Below are 17174 nucleotides of genomic sequence, written 5' to 3'. Positions count from 1 at the left end.
AAGTAAAATCATTTTATCTAAATGCTAGGAGTTAGCATAAATATTTTCAAGTAATTTTACTAGTATAGATCCAAATTTAATGCTCCTGTTTATTGCAAATACAGATTATGAACACCAATACTGCACATTTGCTGTTGCCTAAAATGAAACACTTAAAATGCTTCAATCTATGAAGTATTTCTGGAACTAATCAATAATGAAATGGGAATTTTAAGAGGAGAGTTGACAGCCCTGATAATTCACAGTTTTATGCATGAAGCTCTCAGTTTATAAATGTAATAATTTGCCAATTTTATTTATTGTGTACCTTCATTGCACTTTCAAATTTCAAGGCGTTTTTTCCAGAATGGTAATAGAACTTCTAAACATTTTAGATCTATGAACCTGTTCTGAGTTTTCTAATAAACAAATTTTGTAAAAACCATCTTCTCATCCAGTTCTGTCAGGAGAACGAGAAGTCAGTATTCTAAAAAAGTAATTCAGGATTAAATTAGCTGAACTGTGAATGTGGTTAGAAAGCCTAAAGCATAGCAGAACTACTATATTTCCACATAAAAAGAAGGGGTCCATGCAACTGTTATTCAATACTTCCCTGAAATCATCAGACTAGAGTTAGGAAGCAGCTCCTCACAGAAATCTTTAACATAGAAACATGAATAAATGAAAGCTGTTTTAGTATGAAAGAGGTTCTGAAAAATCCATCAGCTGGCTGAAGTGCCTATTTACATTTAGAGGGGAAAAAGAAAGCAAGCAGAACTCAAGGTAGGCTCTTTTACCTGACTGTACAGAGCCTCTTAATTCTTATTTGCTGAGGAGAGTTCTACTCCTCGTAAGACCAGATGTTTGTGCAAAGGACCAAGACTCCTTCTGGAGCTCAGTGACCCATATTCTGAGCCCAAGGACTGTGGATATTCTGCTCTCAGCTTTGCATATCTGTAATGTTTCCCCAAGATCAAAGCAGGCAATGGGCTATGCATCTAAGGAGATCAGCACAAAGGTTAAAGCACCACCTAAAGACAGAGGGGATTAAGCTGCGACTCCTAGCACTTCAGTCCTGTATCATGCAGTCCTACTCACAGTATTTTCTACCCTTTCTCACACACCAGATTTTGAAATCTGTTGGCAGTAGTGTTATGAAGAAAAGTCCCCAGTGGAGTTGCACCTGGACCTCCACTGAAACTCACATTGTTCAACACCATTCAGGAGAAATGAAAATAAAATAAAGTGATACATTTTTCTGGGACAGAATGTCTTGAGAACAACTTATTGGGTAGTTTAGGTAGCAAACATAAAAGCTGATTTACTTCAAGACCTTACCTATGATACTGGTATGCCAAATTCAATATACCTAATTCATTATGGAAAGTATCGCATGAAGGAAATTTAAAGTGTCAAACCTTGTTTATAGAATGATAGGCTCTTGACTAGATAGCATTGCTCAGGTATTGAGCACACAGGCTTTAGAATACACTTTGCAGTTTTATGGAAACATCTACTCACTCCTGGCAATATGACAATAAAAGGAATTATTAGGTAAAGACCAGAATTCAGAAAAAAAATCCTATGGCACTGTTGCCTGAAAAACTTGACTGTTTGCTTTATGTCCCTCCCTCTGTAAAAAACTTCCAGTAAAACTTGAAAAAGAACAGAGAAACACAACAAAAATTACCAAAGATGTGGGAGGTTTTCCATACAAGCAACTATAAAATGACTGAGGAATTTTAGAATGGAAAAGAGATGACTGCAGAGATATGTCAGGAATGTAAAGAAAAAAAAACACAACAAAATTGTTTCAGAAAAAAAAACATGGAACAATTGTTCATGGTTTCTTATCATACACAACTTAATAAACGAAACAGGAGGTGTGTATAATGAAGGTAAAAAAAGAACACTTGTATCCAGGACACATTTCAGTGTGTCTCTGAAACAGAATATTGTAGATGTTAATTCCACATGGGTCCAAACAGTAAACAAACCTATGAGTGAGGCATCCATCAAGAGCTATTAAAGAGAGACAGCCTGTGAGGAAAAAAATACCCCTAAAAAAGTGAAAATATTTTAGAAGAAACTTATTTGCTTTTGCTTCTTTAGCAATTTTACATAGGCACTCTTACAACGAAGACACTGCAGCAGATATACATTTGTTCTAACCCAGAACAGTTAACATTTATATGTTGATATTTAAAGTAGACATTAACTCAACAATTCATGAGCAGGAACACAACATTAATCTTTGTTTAGCATCAAATATTTCTTAAATAGACTATTCAGGAAGTTTTAAAACACTAATAAAATTCCCTCCAAGAAATATATCTCTACCACATGTCTTAGTTGGGAAGAATTATAATCATAATGCAAAAGAAATTTTTAAAAAATTACCCTTTCTCAAATATTTATTCGTGACAGAGTGGCAAACAGATTACTTGTTGGATCCCTACCCATCTAACACAATCAGGTTCCCAATTCTTATACTAAATAACTACATAAAGAAGGCTCATGTGGTTTTACTCTCCTCTAGGTTTTCACTATTTTGCATCTCTGTTTAAGACCTCTTTTGAGACAATATTGCACTATGTAAACCTCAGCTTCATAGCCTTTGTAAGACACCTTCTTTTTAACCACAGTCAAAATTGCATTTCCATATAAATCACTTGCTAACCTACTTAAGATAAGATTTGACACTCTGTGAGCATGATGACCAGCTTGAGAATCTACTGACAATTTAATTCTGTATATAATAGAGGCACAGGGATATTTTGTTAACATGTTTCCTCATTTCCTTTGGTAGAAAATGTTCAGGTTTTCTTGTTGGGGGTTGGGCAGAAGACTGGGCTTTTTTAATATCCAACAGCATTCACGATACATTTGGAAAATTGTAAAGATGTTTTTAGGCTGTAGATAGTGTGAGAGAATCATTTAGATTAGAAAAGATGTATAAAATAATCATTTTCAATTTTAATCCAGCACTAAGGAGTCCAGACTAAACCATGTCACTAATTGTCACAGCTGTACATCTCAGATAATATTCATCCAGCTAAATAAGGGATGCAGTCAGCAGAGGGAGTGGAGTCAGACAATTTCATCTACTTCATGATAGACAATTTTATCAAATATATGCAACCCACACATGCATAAATATTCCTACTGAATTCAGCTCACATGTAATTCTTTAATGAAGACATAAAGAATACTATATGTAATTATGAGATGGTTACTTCTGAAGGTTTGGAAAGCCAATAGTGATGAGACGCAATCAGTCTCACAGTTTATAATATCACAGACCACTAAAATAGCTGTAACTGGAGTAGCTGATATTCTTTCTGCTCTACCCATATAGTTGTCAATATTTATACCAAGTTTTAGCAGCGTAAATTCACACTCCTTAACTCTAGACACATACAAATATTCTTAGGAGTGACAGAATACTGGAAGCTACTTACAAACACTTAGAGATCTGTGCTACTAACCAGGCATTTGCTTGATGACAAGAGATAAAGACTTATTGAAATAAAATTAAAAAAATAACCAAACAGAATGAAATAAAGAGCTTTTCACGTATATCTCCAAACAAACCAAGTAGTTCTATGACTACTGGATTGAACTGATCATAATTTCCTGAGTTAAAATAACAACATGTAAATTCCTTCATTCAATATGTAACTTCAGAAAACAAAGCTAAGTACTATTCAGAAAAAACAATTTATCATGATGGAATACATTTATCGAAGCAATTTGTGAATGTACTAAAACAACCAGCATTTTCTACTGTATGTACTAGCAACTTTTACAAAGTAGACCAATAAAATTAAGAGATGTGTTAAAGAACAATATTGTGCCTTAAAAAACCAAACCTCACTAAATTTTTTGAAGTGAATGCATTTTCCAATGCTCCTTCCAAGATCAATTAATTTTTATTTAAAATGTAATAGATTGATAATTTTAATATTGAAAATTATTTTATCCAAATTTTCTTTGACATATTCAATAAAGTATTTTCTTCACGGTATACTTCAGTTAGCCAAAAATACATATGTATTAGGATAGTCATAAACTGCAAAAGCATACAACATAAAAAACCCTCACACTATGGAATCACTAAAGAGAAAAAAAATATCTCCAACTAAAAAGCTATGGAGAAATGATACAACAAAATGTTCAATTGCCATATTATTTTGAGAAATTAAGTTAGGAATGAAATTTCATGAAATAAGAAAATTTTACTGGAACCTAATCCACCATGAAAAATAAAGGGAAGTAGAAGGAATATTCTGCAAAATATTTCTTTGCAATGCAGATATTTTTGAGGCAATTTCTCCTAACTGTATGTAATGGATATTTGAGGGTATTCAACAAAAAACTTCACAGAGCAATGTAATGTACATTCCTCTAAGGTCTAGTGATGAAAGCTCACAAGTTTTGCAAAATTTGAATTATTATTTTTCTATTAACTCTATTTACAGAATTTTCAAAGTACTTTCATAAAATCTGGTACAAAACCATGCCTGCAGATTTTCTTTTACAGTGGCAATGTCAGATATTCTTAAGAAATCCAGATGTCTAAGGAATTACTAAAAACCTTCTACATTCTTCTAATGATTCTTGAAAATTTTTATTTACCCAAATGTGAGAACAAGCAGAGAAAGCAGAGTAGAAGAGTTAGTAAAAAACCCAAACCAGACCTCTCTAAAAAAGTCCCGAATCACCACCAACAAAACCAAACAAAAACCTAAAGAAAAAACCCAAAGAATAAATCAACAATCCAAAAGAAAAAAAAACCCAAACCCAAAAAAGTTCTGAATAAAATTACTAAGCAACACTGCTCTGAAATGAACATTAGTGCTTGATATTTAAAAAGCACCAGTAGGCAAAAATAGCAAAACAATGAATAGATTAATCAAATGGCTTTCTTACTAAATAATACTTTTTGAGCTATTAATATTCATGATAGTTCCAGATGAGTAATTCTCCCTTGAAATAGAGACACTTAATGTTCTTGCTTGTGGATTAGCTGGTGATTGTCTCCTTTAATGCCCAGTCATGACTTCTTATGCTCTGATAGCCTCTTTCCCCTCTCCACCCCACCCCCGTTAAGAAGAAAGAGCTTCCTTAAAATAGTCAATAAAGCAAACTAATTATAAATTATTATTTTAAATTTTCCTTGAAATTTCCTTAGAACATCTACATAAAGGCTTTTGTGGATGTTGGAACACCATTCATAGCCTAAACCCACAGGTACACTGCTCTGCAGATATGAAAATATTCCCATAATTGACAACATAACAAAAATATTAGCAACACTACTGTAACTAACCACAGATAACTGATTCCTGAGCAATAAGCAACAGATCAATTACTGAGGTGCTTTGCTAACCATAGGCAAATATGTGGAATTGTTTGGTGTTTACTCTTCCCCCACCATCCTGTGTCACTCTCCAGAATAAGCTCATTGAAAGACGTGCAAGACATCTGGTATGTCGAGCCAGTGACAAATGCCATGCAAGTCAATCTCCAGCAATCCCCTTGTCTGAAACAAAGCTGCTATAACTGAGGTGTTTTGTTCCAGTCCTCATCCTCTGCAGCCCTGTATTTCATACTGCTATCTCTAGTAACTTACATCACCAAAGCAGGTTCCAGGTAAATGCACTGATAGGATTAGCAAACAGCACAGCTCAAGGTTCATAAACAGCATCTCTTAGTTTCCCCACTATGATGCCCAAAGAGCCTTTGAAATATTTATTTACTCATGCAAACCTAGGGTGGCCATAAATATGTTACTTGATTCCCCCAAAACGTGAATTAAAATCAGTCGGCATCAAAATGAGTTGATTTAGTGGCAGGTGAGAAATTTCAGGCACACTACTTCAATCCATGAAACAATATTTAAAACATTAGATATTTTCTTGTTTCTAATTATCAGTTTAAAGTTCAGCCCACTAATATAGGAGGGTGCATTTTCTTCCAGGTGAGATTCTCTAGATTGAAAATACATATAACACAGGTAAGAATTTGAGAGCTAGATCAGATTGAGCAAAAAAAATTACCATGAAGTCCAATAGCTCCTGCTCAGTATGATGTTTACTGGTGTTTTCAGAGGCTAGCGATGAAATACTACACCCCCAGGAACAATCTAATACACTCAAGTTGTTGCTGAAAAGGAATTAATGGTAGCAGGAGACAGAATAATACCTCTTCCCCCCCTCAGAAAATGTTTCCTCTACTGTTTGTTAACATGTTTTACTACTGAAGACTCATCACAGCCATAAAGCTCTGACTCAGATTACACACTAAATACAATATTTGGGACCTCATATTGAATTAACTTGAAATATAAATTACATAAGGTTTTTTTTAATTAGCCTTGAAGATAACTTAAGGAATCCAGTGGGAAGTCTCATTTGCTTCATTGAGTATTTCAGTCTAGGCCTTCTAAAATTTAGATTTTGTTGTAAGGTTGTTTAGTTGTTTGGTTTTGAATTCTTGTCCATTTTGCTTCAGAAATGACGGTTTGCATTTCAAAAAAAATTTCTGAACATGCGCCTGTAATTATTGCATTTGACAATTTAAAGTAGAAGTAGAGCTATTATAATGAAAGCAGTGATGTTTTAGAATATTTTTTTCAGGACGGAGAGAACACAATAATAAGCATATGTGTTCGTAATTATCACTGTATTTACAGGAACTTCTGGCTGCTTCCTTTCCACATGATTCAAGACACAACAAAGCATTGATTTTGACAGGCATATTAGTCACTGGCCTTTAAAGTTTCTCCTAAAAGGTGAGCCCAAAACAAGTTCTGTAATTTTGGACCAGATCAAAAACTTCGATAGTATCTGTTATTACTGGAGGTATATAAATCACTTAATACCAATGCTTCAGCCACAAGGACTGCTTGAAGCCCAAATTTGCTATCTGTGACCTGAATGTTATTTCAAAACTGAAGGTAATTTTAAATATACAGCATTAGTATGTACAGCAGCAACATACAAGATCCCAAATAACTGCTGCACAATAGATTATATATTGTTTACAGCGTTGAGTGATGCCTGAAAGCACAAATAATTCCAGCAAAACTACAAAGCATGGTTAATAGAAGAATGAAAATTAGGTCAAATTTTGTTGTGCCAAGATAATTCTCACACTTTATTGAATGCCATGGGGTAGTTTTTAAAGTCAAGTCCTCAGTGCCCAAAGTCCTTCTGTGGCCCCTTTTTTTTGAGCATTAGACAACATCAAGAATAGTAACAATAGGAATAGATACAATAAGGAAGAATTCTGAGAGACATTGGGTTTTTTTCCCTTCATTTTATGCAGGATATCAATTGATCAATGGAGCTGTTAGTTCAATTACGTAAAATAAATTTGGAGTTTATATTAATTGTATTCAATCAGTTTAATTCATAAATGTCTAAGTTAGTTAATTTCTTTCTACTGAAATTACAAAGGGAAGTGCCTACATATACATCTGCTGAGTGATCAAACAGAATAATTTATTACTATTTATTTCCTTGTGCTATGCCTTGAGATTTTACAGCCCACCATGAAGGCCACTTGAAGTATCTGCTTTGAAATTTTATTTATATGGGAGGAAAACAAGTAAGATTATTTATTTTAGAAAAGAACACTAGAAGACAAACAAAAGGAGGCAACATTTACAGTGAACACAAAATTATCATGATACCACAGGAGACACTAACCAAAGAAAGAAAATCTTTGAAAAAGAAAGGAAGCACACTGGTTGAGATTTACATTACAGAGCATATAAACTGTATTCCACATCCCTTTTAGCTTTTGTTCAGTTCCTTCATCCTAGGATTTTGCCTGCCCTTTCAGAAAAAGTTAAATATATCTTTCCCCATCTAAAAAAATGTTTGCTGATAAAAAATCCTTGAGACTGGATGAGGAAGGAATGCAGAAAAGCAAAACAAAACACTAAGATGGAATTGGATCACTTTTAGGATATAACTTTACACCATGTGGCCGAAGCAGTGGAGGACTGAATCAGCTGATTCCTTCTGTCCCAAGCTCCAAAAAATCCAGCTAGAGCCCAACTTTCGGCTTTATCTACCTGTGTTAGAGGAAGTAATTTTTCAGGTTCCTCTCTGCACACACTATTAATTTAATTAAACTGTTATGGAATGTAGCAGACAAATAATTAGTAGATAGATGCTACAGCAGTACAATTTACCCCTCCCAATATGAAAACAGCCTATAGCTAGAAAATAGCAGGTAAAACTTTACAGAAGCCAGTCAAGCATCTTCATGTGTCTGCAACATTCTGTGAAGCTTGGCTGAAATGTTCAAGGCTGAGATGTATTCCTTGTTTGTTACTGCCTCAGCATCTGACCTTCTGAAAGGGGAAAGGGATTTTTTTTATTCCATTGCACATAGTTATTTACATATGACTGTCCAGTGTAATGTGTATCCATTTTTTCAGATGAAATGAGACTGTCAAAAGTAAATCACAGAATACAAGCAAGCATGTATATGTATGTATGTATAGATATAGAATTATGTGCATATTAATACCTTCAAAACAGCCTATGCTTCATCTTGGCCCTTAAGGTTGTTCCTTTTCTACTGCTGAAGTTAAAAAATAGAATTGCTGGTATTTGTGAGGAAAATTTCTAATTAACTATGCCAATGAAAAAAGTCCTACCTGAAAACGCTAATGAAAGAAAACTGATAATTAATTCCAAAGGTAGACATTCCTATTTAAATAAAATGCAATTGCCTAATTCTTTAAAAAGAAACTACTTTAATGGAGCAGTTTGTTCAATACCACAATGGATATGATTTTTTAATCCTATCTGTGTTCCAAGTCTTACTTAAGTGTTTTTAAATAGTATTTGAAATCACTGCTGGAAAAGTGTACACTAGTTGTATGCTTGATTATCACTATCCCCGTTTTAGGCCAAGGTTGAGAACACAAATTTCCCTTATCCCTCTTCTCACACCTTCTCCAGCTTTATCAAAAGTTCTTGTATGCTCAATAGAAAATGCTGATGGAAAATTACCTTTAGAAAATGAGACTTGTTTAATGTTGATGAAATTCAAATAAACTTAAGTTAACTACTATACAATTTATATTTTAGCAGTGCTATGTACAAACTGGCTTGAAAAGAACCCTTGTGGTATTGCCATGTATAAAAACTGTGGTGCTGTGACCCCCAACATCCTGCCCAACCTCTACCACCTTGCCTTATCATTTCTGTGTTCATACAACTCAGATTTCTGTTACACAAATAAAATAAACAAACAACTCCTTTGAATTCTGTGTGGAAGCTTTGAGTAGGATCAATTTCTCCATTATCACAAAGCTGAATTTTCTTCACTGCCAATTTGAATGAATAAAAGTCAGTAACATATATTCCAGCAGTTGCACAAACATCAACAAGAACTTGACATTTCTCAAATCCACCCCTTCACTACAATTAGGGATAGAGGCATGCCCACTGGGAATAGCAGATATTGAACTGAGATTAAGTTCCATATGTACTTTATAATGGTAAAGGAATGGAAAAAAAACCATGAAAAACACACTGTCAAGTTCAATTGATGGGATCCTGCAAGAGGTCAAAAAATTCAAGAAGAATTTTTTTATTTGAATTAATGGCTCAGTCTTTTAAAAGTCTCTAAATAACAAGTAACACTATCATATTTTAGAAGACAATCCCCTGGAAATACCATTACTCAGTTATAATCTTTCAGTCATTAGATAGTTATGAAAATAATTTGGAAAAAACTTTCATGTTTTTCCTTCTATTTGCTCAAGATGTTTGAAAGTGAAAAATTATCTTTTCCATATTGTAAAATGGGATAATTTTAAAGATACAACATATAATCACAATGTAGCATAATAAGAAAAAGAATAAATCATTACAGCATAATAGAATAGAATGTAAACTTGAAAGTATTAAGTACTTAAAGAAAATCCTGGGGGAAAAAAAAAGCTTTATTTGTATTTGGAAGAAATATTTGCAACCTTCCTATGTGACTTTATTGAGGAAAATTAAAACGTATAATTATTTTGTACGTGGATGCTTAATTGAAGAGATATTTTTTTGGAATAGCGCGTGGAAGATGCGTTCTGTTGTCTCTTGTGTACATTTTCATACATGGATCTGGTTCCATGTCTACATTAATTCTCTTTATCCTGGTAAATCCAGGCTTGGCATTCCTAGTAACATGTCACCAGCTTTGCCATAGGCAAACAACACAGGCCTCTGGAGAGGGGCTGCCACATTTGCTTTACCTCGGGTTAGCATGGCTTGTGTGGAGAGCTTGGTTTCGGCTTTGTGTCACCTTGCTTAGCCATAAGAGCTCCAGTTGAGTGACCAGGTGCCACACTCAATTTGTTTTGGTTTTGCTTAGCTTAGTTTACTTTTATAGCATTATATAATTTTTGTTTACGCTGGTGAGATAGGTCAAACTAACTGACTTCAAACTGTCTTAAGATAAAATGAAAATCGAACTATGATTCATCCTCAAATTTACTTCAAGAGTATTTATTTTATCTTCATGACAAAGCCTAATACTTTGTCACAGTTCTTTGGCTTTCTAGGCACACACCAAGCAATAAAGTAGCAGCTCGTTTTAGGTTTTATTTTTTAATATTCAATGAATACATCTAAGTTTTGTTAATGACATAGAAGAACGAATCTTATTCTAGAAATCATCTTCTAAGATAGCCTTTTAATTTTAAATAGGGTCTTCTCCACTACTCTACTGCAACAAAGAAACCTAACTGATTCCAAATCTTATATAATCTAATGTTTTCATTAACATTCATATTAAGGCGATGCTTACCATATGGAAATTATTTTCATTATTCAAAAGTCCATTAAATATACATAACAGAAAGCTATTCTTATGTCTGGAGTTGTACAACTATACAAATAGTCCCTCAGAGACACATCAAAGTCTTATTTCGAAGAACAATGTTATGCTTCCATTAATACAATGTTTGCAAAAATCATGCTAATGCTTTAAACATGTCTTTAACCTTCTTGGATTGCTGTATATGATAAAGACTTCTATATCAGCTTCTACATCTATGCACTTCATCACAATCTACAAGTACAATACCTAGCCACATAATCATAGTTAATGTGTTTTTCTACAGATGCTATATAATTGTGTACATTTTTGTAAGCCAAACTTGTATCACAACCTTTAAAGAAGAAATTAAGTTATTTCCTAGTGTTTTGCTGCTGGAGATGAATTCATTTACCTCACCATCACAATGTCCTAATAGCTTCCATTTTCTTCCTCCACCTTATTTCTTGGTTCTGCTCACAATTCTTTTGCATGAGTTATGTTCTGACCCTTCACTTAATCAATTCAGGTCGCACAACAGGATTGTGGTGGGATGTAGAGGCTGAATATTTTTCTGCTGACTTAGTAAGTGACTGAGAGGAGAGACTGTGACTGTTAGGGCACTGCAAGAAAGCCAGTCAGATAACCTCAGGAAGCAGGATCAAGTTATTTTTAGGAGCAGTAAGTCATTTGTTCAGCTAAGCTGCGTCATAAAATCACACTTTCTGAAAGACTTTCAGAGAAATAAAAATATAATTCAATGATTAAAAACTAAGGTACTTTCAGGCAGTCTGTCTTGATTATTCATTTCATGTTTATTCTTTTTGCTTTCCATGCATCTTTTTTCTTTTTTTCTAATATCAACTAACTACTGTATAGTTTAAAACGAAGCAATTTTATATCCCTTTTTCGTTTGACATCACCTGAAGTGGCTGAGTGTTCATCTGCTCAAAGATAAACTATAAGAAGCAACAGTCTGTAATTACTCAAAATAAAGATACATTAATGGACTAGTCAACCTATGATAAGTAATTATAAAAAGAATTTAGGACAAACTTGATCGTCTGTGCTGCCATGTTACTGAGTTTAGAGCAAAAGCTTCTAAACCAAAGTCAGATTTTAAGATTGAACCTTGAATTTGAGGTAGACAAGAGTGAAAAATCATCAGTTCTTATCTGGATACGACAAAATATATGGATATTACTGTATAAAAGCTCTTAACATCTTCCTTCTGTCTGTTAACCCAGTGATTTGGTCAAGTTGTTTGCTTGACCAAACTACACACATTTGTCCTGAGACCCCTTTGGCATCCAGAGAACAAACACCTTGCAAAACAACACACCAAATCTTAATCTCCTTCTGTGTCCTTTGAGGCCACAAGGCACCTAAGAGAAATATTACATTTGTTGCTGGGTGTGTCAAAAATGCTCTTACCAGCACTCATAAACAAAGGGTGTGGGAAGGTATTTCAGTTCCATTGATTATGTCTTGACCACACTACTTGCCACTTGCACACAACACAGACTTATCAATGCTTGTTGGCATCAAGAAAGATTATCCATGAATTCTCCACTGCCAAACTCCTTGATAAATCAGGAAGCTACTGGGTATCATTGGTTTCTGCTAAAAAAATTTCTGCTGTTTCATGACTATTAAATTGCCCTAATTTAAGTACAGCATCCAAACATTTCATGCTTCAAAAATCAAAAACCACCATTCAGAAAAACAGAGAAAGAAAGAGAAAGTAAGACTCAAGGAAGAGGCTAGTCTTGGTACTTACGAAAAGCTCTGTAGAACTCCTCTAGATCTAGGTGCTTGTCACTGTTATGATCATCATATTTCAGCAAATCGAAAACAGAGCAGTCAGACGGCTCCTTGCCAAGCTCATCCCGTTTTATTACCTGACAAGAAAATTATAACCATGAAATTACATTTGAGCTCTTTGAGTTCTCTGGTATAATTAATTGTTTCTAATAATCATTTAATAGATCATTTTAAGGTTGCTGTGGGGCAATTAACTGCAGCTGTGTAAAGTCAGGGATTTTCAGTTACTTTGTAATTATTTATTACACTTTTTAAAGTTAATACCTTTAGGACAGACTCTCTGAAATGACACTGAAGTTTTTTAGAACATAGCATATAATGGAGACAGACTGAAGCACTACAAAGACACTGGGAATTTTAAAGCTGATTTTACTTTATATGTACAAAGAATGGTGATTAGAAAACATTCAAATATACCTAAAATACTAATTTCCCAAGTATAAATGGCATAATGTCTTTTTCTTCTAATTTCTAACCTACAGAAACCAAACACAGACGCTTCCAAAAATAGCTAATATAAACTCTTATTACCCTACTAATTGTATCAAGTTCTTACAGGCTTTTGGCAAGCCTATTACCTTACCAAAACGTGTTATATAAGTAGTTGACCTGAAAAGGTTCCTGTTTCTCAGTGGGGACACATACAATTTGTCAATAGATCAAAATTAATAGCTGTTAGATTTTTAACTCTGATGAACTTATCCCAGAGAAACATTCTTAAATATATGCACCATTTTGTTTTAGGTCTGTGTATGTCACAGACATCTACTTAGATTCCAGCTGAGGAATTTTTAAAATTCTGAGAGGGATTTAGAATTGTCATATTATATGGGGCATGTATTAGGAGTGTTACCTCATAACTGAAAGAGACAAAACTAATGCAACTTTTCATTGCGCAGCTTACAGTTTTATATTAGGCACTGAAAAGGATGTAACTGCAGTTAATTTCAGGTACAGTAATTACTCTTCCAACCCTTTATCAGTCTCCTATGATAATTGCAAAACCACTATAATATTTATATCAACAGAAAATATCTTCTGAAAAACAAGGGATACAGGGGCTTTTGTGTTTCAGTTGTTCTGCAAAGGAATTTGTCCAGTTACTATTCATGCAAACACAAAATACCTGAAAGAATAATAGGGAATAACAGGAGCATTAGAGGAAAAGACACAAACATTTTATGCTACCAGAAGTCATCTCCTACATAATAATATAAAAGCATTATAAAGGATAATCACCTTTTTAGTACATTAGAGAGTATGAAAACCATTTACAAAGATAAGAAAAATCACTACAAAACCAGCTTTTGCTATTATCAATTAAAAATACATAGTATGCTACCTGAATATTAGTGCTAACTACTTCCCATCCTTTAAAAGCCTTTTTATTGAGTTCACATTAAAGTGAATTAAGAAAATATGAAATTGTGTAGATCTTGCAGCTGGTACATAAAGGACAAAAGTGTAGTCTGGGAAAAATTAGTAACTCTAAACCCATTACAGTTATACAACACAAACTAAATATGTAATGGTGTGTATTGGAAACTTTAGCAATCACTGAAATTTCAAGGCCATGAATATTCAGTATGAAAAGCATTGTTCCTCTCATTGTTTCATTGTTTTAAATTCTTGCTTTCACTACCTTCAGCTGTACAAATAAAGACGAAACTTTACACCTAAGGTTGAGGAAAACCTTTTTTAAATCTCCAAAACACTTGCCTTTATAGTACCACATTTTAAATTTAAAATTAATGTTCTCAGCTTCCATTCTTCAATCTAAAATCTGTTATCTGTTTAAACTGACCAAGTATAAATGAAAAGTAACATTTTTTTTTAAGAATAATTTAAAAATATTGGATGGATTGATTCTACTATTTCAAATAACGATACTGCAGACAGGTACATGTTATCATCCTGGCAATTACTCAATTTTTGTCTACAATAAGCCTACCATTTTGATTAGAGATAAAATATTCAATGTTTGTTTTTGTACAGACATTTTTATGCTGGTGATATACTTCGGAATTCTTTGGAAAACACGCTCACTGTTGATAAACCCTCCAACCTGTGAGTCTGTGAGGATAGAGTTTAGAAGATAGAGAAGGGATTTCATATGATAATTAATCTTAATTATCTGTGTTAAGATAATTATCTTAATTATCTGTATCCTGATATAAGAGCTGTTCCAACCTGAATTCTCTTGTGCAGGATCAAGCCACCTCCCAGTTCTCCAATGGGGTCTGTGGATCAGATCAACTCTGTGATCAGAAGAAAAGTTAACCTTCACAGAACTTTTGGGTTGTTGCTCGGCTTTTCCTTTTGAAGGGGAGGGAGACTAACATTCTATCATGAGATATGGCTCAGAAGCAGGTACAACTCAGGGTGTGGGGACTTGGATCTGGAAAAATTACCTGTTTCTGTAGCAACTTGAACTGCAGATCAACTGAGATATGAAGTTACAAGCCATATGACACTCCAGCAAAGCCAATATGTCTGCCTGACAAACTAAGGTTGCACACTTCCTTATAGAAGTTTTTTGCAAGACATTACTTAAAAGTGTAGGACAAATAGTATAGAATTCCATGTATATGATATACCACCATGTAATCACACTTGTGTTTCACAGATGATCCAATAACGTGTCTTAAATTTTAAATTCTATTAATCTATTAATTTCTGTCCATGAAGAGGAGCAAAATACAAGGAAACTTTCTTAAGCCAATTCTTTCAACCCAGGCTGCCTACTCCTTGGTTTAACTAAATGATGATTTCTTAGCGAGGCAGAAGAAAAACTGGCAAAATTTTTAGCAAGTCACAACCTAGAAATAAAGTAAAAAGGCTAAAGCCTGATTAAGATTGTTTGCACAATTTTATGATTGTGCTGTACAGGTCAAACATGGATTATTTTATTTCCAACTTTTAAGTTTAAAACTTAAAAGTTGGAAATAAATCAGAGAAGGTTCACAAATACTTATGCCCACAATACTTAGTCTGAATTTGCATTAAGACAATGAAGCATTTATTTTCAATATTATAAACTGGTAAAAGGCAGAATATAGAGCAATGAATATAGAGCAAAACTGTTGATGGTTCATGATGAAACCCTATAAATACTGAAAACTTAGAAATTCACTGAGATTTTCAAACTAAAGATGCCTTTTCCAAAAAATGAAATTTTTCCATTAGAATTTAATACTCTTTGAAATATGGAGGAAGGATTTGCATTTTCTGGAAAAGATTAAATGCCTAAAAGATATAGCACACAATTATCTATTTCCTGTGAAACACCATACTGTCACCTCAGTTCAGAGCCCCTCAGAAATTTAGCCAATACAACTCCAAATTTTAGAAGATTGGGAAAGTCAATCTGGTTAAAAATTACAAACTGCACATCAGAATAGATTGTTTCATTCCTTTTAATCTGATTTCTGACAATCAAAATGAAAAATATGTGGATCTTATGAAGCTAGACGACAAATAACACAACACATCCTTCATCAGCCCACCTTACCTGAAGTGTTATTGGTCAGCGCTTTTTTGCTTGCCTGTGATTAATGGTCTTTTTGTACCTCCCTCCCCAAGGAAAATGCTACATAAATACAACTACAAACAAAAACTTCCTTTAAATCAAACAGGGTCCCTCAGTTAATGTGCATCCATCTTCCCTAAAAACAAGTACCTCATCACAACAGTGCCACTCAGGGCTTGATAAAACACTAAGCACATCAAACACCAGACATTGTGAAAACTGTGCTCCAAATTAATTCTGACTGCATAAGGAGGGTTCAATTACTTGTTCCCCCATCTTCCACAGCCGTATAACTTTTTATAAATTAAAAAAATTGATTAATAAAGAAACCAAATTGATAATAAAGGTTGGTAAATTGTTCCTTGCTTTAGCTTCTGTTAATCTAGTTAAATCAATATTCCTATTGCTTACCACCAAGTTCTGTAGGGCAGCAACACAACCCTCTATTTATAGTAGTGTGATACCTTTGATATATGTAAAGATACAGGACTTGTGCATCACAGAATGACACAGAGATCCCCGAGCAGACACCAGAACTGCTAAACCCACAGATAGTGACCTACAAAGGCAAGTGCTCAATTGCATTTAAAGGTATTACCTCAATACTATCCCAAACTGATCAAGTTAGATAGCTCAGATATGAGATGCCTTTCTGCCAACTACTACAATGAGAGCCACATTTCCCTGCCTTTCCAATTCTGCATTTAGCAGAGGGAAAACCTAATCTGACTAGGAAGATGTAAATGTGTCCTTAGGTGTCTGCAAATATAATGCCATAAATGCCTAGCTCACAGTGTAAGACCAGAATAGGTATTAGGGCCACGTACATAGGCTGGATAAAATTCTACATCTCAGAATTAAACCTGGAGCCACCACCACTCTGAGCCTGTGGCTCTGGACTTAACCAAGATAAAACAATGAGTGCAAACAAAATCCTGCACCATTGTGCCAGTCCTTTTGAAGATTCTTTTCAAGAAATAAAGCTTGCTCCTGCTTCCTTTACAGC

General features: G+C 34.1%; 1 protein-coding gene across 2 annotated transcripts in view; it reads right to left on the bottom strand.

Annotated features, from left to right (window-relative positions):
- FSTL5 (follistatin like 5) overlaps positions 1–17174 on the bottom strand; it is a 270104-nt gene that overhangs the window by 103813 nt on the left and 149117 nt on the right. For both annotated transcript variants that reach the window (XM_058803344.1, XM_058803345.1), the window contains exon 6: positions 12596–12716. In XM_058803344.1, coding sequence (XP_058659327.1) covers positions 12596–12716 — 121 coding nt within the window. The remainder of the gene's footprint in view (positions 1–12595; positions 12717–17174) is intronic.

The sequence above is a fragment of the Ammospiza caudacuta genome, chromosome 4 (assembly GCF_027887145.1).
Source record: "Ammospiza caudacuta isolate bAmmCau1 chromosome 4, bAmmCau1.pri, whole genome shotgun sequence".
Lineage (NCBI taxonomy): Eukaryota > Metazoa > Chordata > Aves > Passeriformes > Passerellidae > Ammospiza > Ammospiza caudacuta.
Note: the sequence above shows the minus strand (reverse complement) of the source record. Positions and strands in the feature narration are given on the sequence as shown.